Source organism: Sitodiplosis mosellana, unplaced genomic scaffold (assembly GCF_009176505.1).
Source record: "Sitodiplosis mosellana isolate CC-2019 unplaced genomic scaffold, AAFC_SMos_1.0 Smas_scaffold_6165, whole genome shotgun sequence".
NCBI lineage: Eukaryota > Metazoa > Arthropoda > Insecta > Diptera > Cecidomyiidae > Sitodiplosis > Sitodiplosis mosellana.
Window position 1 is genome coordinate 1,066,015 of NW_022601406.1, and position 7,780 is coordinate 1,073,794.

Sequence of the window (7,780 nt, forward strand, 5' to 3'; positions counted from 1 at the left end):
GACAAATCAAAATCACCATCTACGCCAAAGCAGAGCCTGAAATTTGATTCGACTGACGACCATTTACTTGATTTGAACGATTTTGCGTCTCAATTTAGTTTCTGGGCGAATGCACGAACGAACCAACGAAAAAAAAAACTACCCCCGACAGAAGAACAAAAAAGTAGTCGAGAAATCAACGCCACATTCACAATAAGCCAGAACTGACTTACTAGTCATGAGTGAGCAGAATTCTCACAAAACAAAATCACACACACACACAAATAAAATGGGCAACTAACCAAAGATTGCACGAATAAATGGGGAATATAAATTGAGACGATCGATGATAAGAGCTACACTATCGAAGGCGACACACACACACAACACCGCAAGGAATTTGAGGAAATGAAGATAAAAGTTGACGATATAATCGACAATAAAAACAATATCGGAAAAAAGTGTTTACCGTGCAACTTTTTCCCCACGCTATGTGTGTGTGTGTGTGTGTTTTTTGGTGTGGCTCAAAGCTCAAGACGACAGACTGAGATCTAGCGAACGAGCGAGAGAGAGAGAGAGAGAGAGAGAGAGAGAGAGAGAGAGAGAGAGAGTGAGAAATCGCAACGAATGTGTGCGATGATAATAAAGTGTGATAAAGGGCGGCTTTAATGACAACAAGAAAACGTGCATGCTGCTTCATATATGCCATTGTCCATAAACCTATTGACAACTATTAGAACAACTACCAAACCACAAATACAACGCATTATTCACACGCCGCTCCCATCACTCTCTCACTCTCTCTGACTCTCACTCTCTCCATCCTTCTCTCATTCCATTTCTTTTACTCTCTTTTTACTAATACCCGAAAGGACTCGAACTGAACTTTATGTTGCCAATTTTCGTTTTTTTCTTCTTTCTCTTCGTTCGTTTGTTCGTTTGATTCAGTCTTTTGTCTAGTTCGTTCAGACAGCGAAAAAAATGCAATTTTTCACCACCACATCATATGACTTACGCAAAACCATCAGCCTTCTGGTTTTTATGTCTTTTTCCGTCGGAATGGGGTTTTTGGCTTGCAAACAATGCCATTTTGGGGTTTAAGACCGACCAATTTCGAACCAATTTCCAATTGCTGCATCTTTCAATGAATCGTCCAACAACTTGTTCAATTTGCAGTCGCAGTTTTGGTGAAACCAAATGACGGCGACAACGACAACGACAACAAGGGCAAATTCGAACACTGTTGAGTAAATGTTGACTAAAAACATTTTCGATCCATTTCACTTACATCAACACACCAATTATGTTGGAAAATTTAATAAATTTATCTAAAGATTCTACTTATTTGAGGTGTAGGGAATGGATAATATTAATGGTGTTTTTCTTTCCTTACGCGCGCTCTCTCTCTCCCTCTCACTCTCTCTCTCCCACTCCCGCAGATTGCAATTTCCCATTTGCAGAAGTTGTGAAAACAAATTTTCCTCATCATATTCGCGTAAATGTTTTTATTAAATTTTCCGCCGTCTTTAAGATTTATACCGCATTATGCATTTTTTACAACTTCTTTCAAGCCAACGGGATAGCTGCTGATATTGTGTGTATGTGTGTGTGTGTGTGTGTTTACGTTGATTGCGGCGGATGTGATGCAACAGTGTTTTGCACGAGAATCGAGCAACTAGTTTAAAGTATTTTTCACCACTACTATATTCATGAAGAGAGCGCGAGAAAAACAAAGGCCAAATCTATTAAGACATTGTACGGCAACACCAAAAGATATCGTGCTTTTGAAAAACCTTGTGACAATTTCTACATTATATATATGGGCAAAAACACTGGAGGGTTACATTCGCACGATTTTTCAAAATATTCATGCTTATATCTCTTCTGTAAACCCAGAAACCACTTGAAGTATTATGCTGAGGCAAATCTAGACCACAAAAGGAACATTTCATACCAACAAACCTTTCCCATATTTCTCACACCTATAAGGATATAGCCGTTTTTTTGTTGGACTGGAAGGTTACAATTTTGGCGATATGTTTGGAGTTTATCTTACATATATCTAAAATCCAGTTCCTCCAGCAGAGCATCCTTGTACTCCAAGGTTCTGTTCGCTGTCTGAAGGATCAAAGAAACGAACGAAACCATATTTACCCCATAAAAATCAATTCGAGTCGCTCTACGATCCAAAATATATGGACTGGAAGGTTACAGAAAAAAGACTGCCTCGTTACACAAAATTCCTCGGGCTAAATAAACCAAATATCAAATTCAAATTAGATTCAAATCAGTCGATAACAAATAGAAATACGAGAATTTATCATGATTTTTGGTTTCGAATCGATTTGTAATAGAAATTTGTCATAAACGATTCCGATTTCTCTGATCAAAAAAAGGACTGGAAGGTTACACATAAAAGACTGGATCGTTACAAAGTACATCGACGGTTGAAATAAATGCAATAATACACTCGAAATTGATTCAAATTTGTAGAAAAAGAATAGAAGTGTTATCATTCTTTGTGGTGTTCAGTTCTGGATTGGTTTACAAAGAAAAAACCTGTCATCAAATGATCTCGATTTTTTCAATGTAACAAAGACTGGCTCGTTACACATGTCTGAAGGCTCGTATAAGTGTTTTAGTCAAATAAAGTAACTAATATTTTTTATTTTCCAGAAAATAGGCAGAAAGTTCTTAAAAAAAACTAATATAGCGTCATTATTCTTGATAAAGGTATACATGAAAAAAACTTTCGGGAATTTTAGACTGGAAGGTTACATTCCAATTTGCGGCACCTTTCAGAGCCTTCAAATGCACATGAATAAGATGTATTCATTGCAAAATTTGGCCAAAATAGCACGATTACATCGTAATCTAATAAATAAAATTGAATAATAGCAATGATAACGAAAATTATATATTTAAATTGACTTTTTGTTCGGTTGTGTATTTTCGCTCATTTTGACACAAAACGAGGCACAAGCACAACTACGTTGAAATGGGCCACTATAAACGCCTACATTCATATGAAAATGGTATTGGCCGATACTTTAGGATCACTTTTAAAGAAAAAAGACCACAGTACCGCGATATTTGAATTAAAAAAAAATTCTAACCATTCCCGATTTTCGTGTTTTTGCTCATATGTGTGTGTGTGTGTGTGGTCATATTTGTTCTTGTGTATGTTTTTAATGAATGAAAAAGTTTTCATAACACCGGATTTCATGATACAAAATGTCACTTAATGACAGTATAATAGTGAGTATAATAAGCAAAAGTCATACATTTTGCAATTTGGTATCATGCGGATGCATATCGAAAGCATGTTACTAAAATGGTAGTGTAATTGCCATTGTTAGACTAAATGCCACTAATTAAATTGTAATATAAATTATGAGATATGCATTGAACTCCGGTCAAAAGATTGATAACCACAGTAATTGTAACATGTAACAATATGTGGATTGTGTGATGATTGTAAATATATTCATAAAAAATCGATTTTTTTTCATCTCCTTCCTGTATCCTTTTCAATTGTATAATCTTCGGCATATCGAATCAAAGCTCAGAACAATGGCAACGAAATCAATATCCCATCGGATTCGATCTCAGATTTGAAATATAATCTCTTTTCCTTTTGGTTTGATTCCAGTGAAAGGATTAGTGTTAATTTGTTTTACGTTTGCACGAAAGAAAATGAGATTGAATAATCTCACCCAGATTTTTCGACCGAAATACGAACACATTTTAACTCCAATTTCACTGGGAAATCACAACTTTTCGACTGTTCATTTCTTATCATTTTACCTTGGATAGTGTCCCATGATAGCGAACAACTTTTGCTGACTAGTTTTTTTTCCTTTCGTCGCTCTTTTTCAAGTAAGTCACTTCTCAACACGGCGGAAATTGGTCCAATTTTCTGCTATCACATTTCGCGCAAAAAGTGAAAAGTTCTGTGCACGACTCTTGAGAACTAACCATAAAGTGGGTATAGTGTATTTGTGTGTGTGTGTGTGTGTGTGTGTATGTGTGCACGAGCTTCAAAAGACTATACCGATAGTTTTGCTCATTCATTATTTCTTTGATGTTGAGACCGACGGACACGGATGTTTTGTACGAAAAATTTACTATAAACATGGTCACTCGCTTAAATGGTGACTATTTATTCAGCATAATTGATGGGCAACGCACACAACGGTTTCAGTGGCAAAATCATCGGGTTTCATTGATGCCGACGCGCACATCAATCGAACGATCCTTTAATTAGAAGCCGTAATGAAAAGGTGGCGCATATCAATAATCGATTTGAGTATACATTTTCATCGTCGGTTGAGTGCACCATTTTAGTTTTAGCCTGAAAAACAAACAGCGGCACAGAAGAAAAAATAGAACGACAACGGGTGTCATTAGCTTGAAATTAGTGTTTTTGAGAAATTCGTCTAGTATTTTTTTGTACTTTCATGGAATTTTTTTCGTTCTAATTTTCAAGAACATATCGTTTTTAGGTCAATTCATTCTTCGAATTAACACGAACTATAAATGGCTGACGATGGCCATTGTTTTGGTCAGTCGAACACCAAATGTTATCCTGTTTGGATCATATTTTCATTCCCAATTGTAAATTTGTCAAAAGGAAAAACAAAAAAAAAACAAAAAATTAAACCAAACAAAAACAATTCTGCGGTTTGAAAAAATGTCTTTGTTCAATCCGTTGCCAAATGACAGTCATGACATGTTTGCATTTCCATCGCAATGTTTTATGTTGAAATTTAATGGTGCGTGGCCGCTGAAGCATGACAATGATTCGCGAAATATTGTCGATCGTTTGTATTTGTGTTGGGCATACGCTCTCATCATTTTAATTGCATTAACGTGTTATGCGCAAGCATCGTTTTTAATTGCTTCATGGGGTGATATCCTAATCGTCACGGAATGTGGCTGTACTGTATTCATGGGCCTACATAATCTGTTGCGATTAATTCATTTGAGCTTGAATCGAAGCTCGCTTAAGAGATTAATTGCCACTTTTGTGAAGGACATTTGGATTTCAAAGTAAGTCATTCCGAGTGTCTGTATTTGAAATTTATTGTAATAATTCTTAATCATTTCAATTCATTCGAAAATACCATTTAATATCCCTAGGTCAACACATCCCACGATTTCGGCAGAGTGCAATGCCGAAATGTCTATTCTGCGTTATATTTCATCGCTGCAATTTGTTTTGATATGTATGTACATTTTGTTGCCGTTGTTTGAACTGTACGGTTTGGAGGATGGTGCTGAAAAACCATATCCCTACCGAATGCTGTTTCCGTACAATGCAAATCCACCGTTGGCCTATTCAATTACATATTTTCTAACGTCTTTGGCGGGTTTCGGTGTTGTTACCAATCTCTTCTCGGAGGACTCTCTCTTTGGTTTCTTCACAACGCACACATGTGGCCGATTTCGTTTGCTACACGAACGCATCGCAATTCTTATGCGAAGTGGCCAGGAACGCGCACTGGAAAAACATCCACATTTAATGGCACAAAATTGGTCGCAGATTCGGAATGCGGTCATTCAACGGGAATATCGTGAGCATTTGATTCGGATCATTAATGATCATCGAACATTGATAAGGTACAAAATGACTTAAATCGCATTTCAATTTCATTTCAAGTTTTGACATTCAACTTTTATACTTTGAACGTAGTTTTCTTAATAGAAAGCGATTAGCGTCGTTTTATTAGTGCAAACTGCATTTTACCGTGGTTTTCCGTTCTCTTTTTCTTTTTTTGCAGTTTTTTCGAGGAGTTGCACGACTTCTTCAGTCCCATTCTGCTCATAAACTATATAATTAGTTCGTTGCTTATTTGCATGGTTGGACTGCAAATCGTTGCGGTAAGCATATTTCACGTGCACCTCTATATATCTCGCTTACACATTCACACAGCTCTGAATACTTCACATCTTCACAATTCTATTTAAATTTAAATGTAACGCATTTCTTCTGCTAAGAGTGTATGTGTGTGTGTGTGCGTTTATTTTTCGCTTACTCGTTACACTCGCATTTCATCATTTTTGCCCATTTTGCTGCACTTGGTATTCGCATGACGCTCATAAAAAAACGTTGACCCGGGGATATTAATTATGTTCACGTGCTTTTTTAATTCTCTTTTTTCTCTCTTTTCCTCTCAATCTGTGTCACGCTGTCCTTGCTCTGTCTCAATGGGGTAAAAAATGATGCTGTTGGTGGACGATGATGATGATGGGCGAAAAAAAAACTCGCCAACTAAATGGACAACTCTAGGTTGAGTTGACTATTGCCGATTTACTCAAACTTGTCGTGTACATCGTATCGGCATTATCGCAGCTCTTCATACTGTGTTGGAAGGGAAACGACATAATATTGCATGTATGCAAAGAAGAAAAAAAAAGTGTCCATCCCGTTTATTTTGTGAAATTCAGTGTCTCTCTTTCATGTGCTCATTGAAAACGAAACTGAAAAATGGTGGCGATCCATTTGAATGCGTGTGTGTGTGTGTGTGTGTATGGAAGAGAGACCATTTGTATCTCATTTACCATAATATGAAAATGACGGGCAAAAAACCCCGTTTGTTTCTTTTGTTATTTTTTTTCTCTCATAATCATCTCATTTTTCCTGGACAGAGTGTACAGACGGCAGATTCTCTATATTCGTGTGATTGGCAAGGGAAAAGTAGCGATGAGAACTCAGATAGGTATGGCAAACAGTATGCAAAACCAACACGCTTCGATTTCCCATGCGGTGTGGAAGTCATGAAAAGCATCAAATTTACCATAAAACGCGCACAAAAGCCGCTGACTTTGATGGCAATGAAATTTTCCGCACTGGCCTTACACACATTCACCAGAGTAAGTCTCAATTATCGTCTCTATCTCAACTATTTCATTTTTTTTTATTCGGTTCGACTCTTTCAAAATTTCCCTTTTCCTCGCATGACCGAGCTGTAGCGCGTTACTGCATTTCGTTGCACTTCGGTCGCGAAATATTTCACACACTTTTTTTCTTTCTCCTAGACTGTTGCTCTTTTTCCCTGAAAATGATGCAATTTTCTTACACTTTATTCGCTTTAACTTTTCTAGATTTTAAGTTCATCGATAAGCTACTTCACACTATTGCAGACACTGGTCGAGCGCAGCACATAAACTACGATTATCGATTCGAAATAACAACTCAACTTGGGATCTCTTTCTTTCTGTCTGTCTCTCCACATCTGTTTCACATTTCAACTGTAATGCACAAACTTGCCGGGCAAAATAGTGATCGAGCAAAGATTTTACCCATTTATTTTCCAATCTTTTTTCTTTCGCTCGTCGCTTTTTGTCTTTAATTCCATTCATTCGCTGTGTGTGTGTGTGTGTGTCTCAGTTTCATTTTGTCGGAGGCGATTATTCGTGGTTGTGATTTACATTTTGCGCAAGAGGGATTAGTGAAACGAATTGAATCGAGTAAAAGAGATAGAGTTTGAAAGCATTATGATTGGAAAACACACGAAAATGGAAATTGAAAATGAAAATTGCACCACAACCGTCACAATTTATCCTACATTCATATTATCACTTTAGAAGAAAACAAGACCGCTTCGCTCCGCTCTGCGTTCTTGAGATTTTAGTTACTTATTCTATTTTGTTGTTTCACAACAAACTATCTTTTGGCGCACTACATGAAATGTATTTCATCAAAGTAACTTTGAAGTGATATATTTATTTGCAGAAAAAAAAAATTCTCAGTTATTTCAAAAATGAATTACAAGATCTTGGTTTTATTTCTTTTTTG

At 36.7% G+C, this 7,780-nt stretch overlaps 1 protein-coding gene across 1 annotated transcript; it reads left to right on the forward strand.

The window, feature by feature from the left end:
- The first annotated feature begins 4,672 nt into the window (after positions 1-4,672).
- On the forward strand, positions 4,673-7,217 carry LOC129574772 (odorant receptor 13a). Its single transcript, XM_055457237.1, has 6 exons — positions 4,673-5,031; positions 5,122-5,601; positions 5,763-5,862; positions 6,272-6,376; positions 6,631-6,855; positions 7,087-7,217. Exons 1-6 carry the CDS (start codon positions 4,673-4,675, stop codon positions 7,147-7,149), a joined length of 1,332 nt encoding a protein of 443 aa, XP_055313212.1. The 3' UTR covers positions 7,150-7,217.
- The last annotated feature ends 563 nt before the right edge of the window (positions 7,218-7,780 follow it).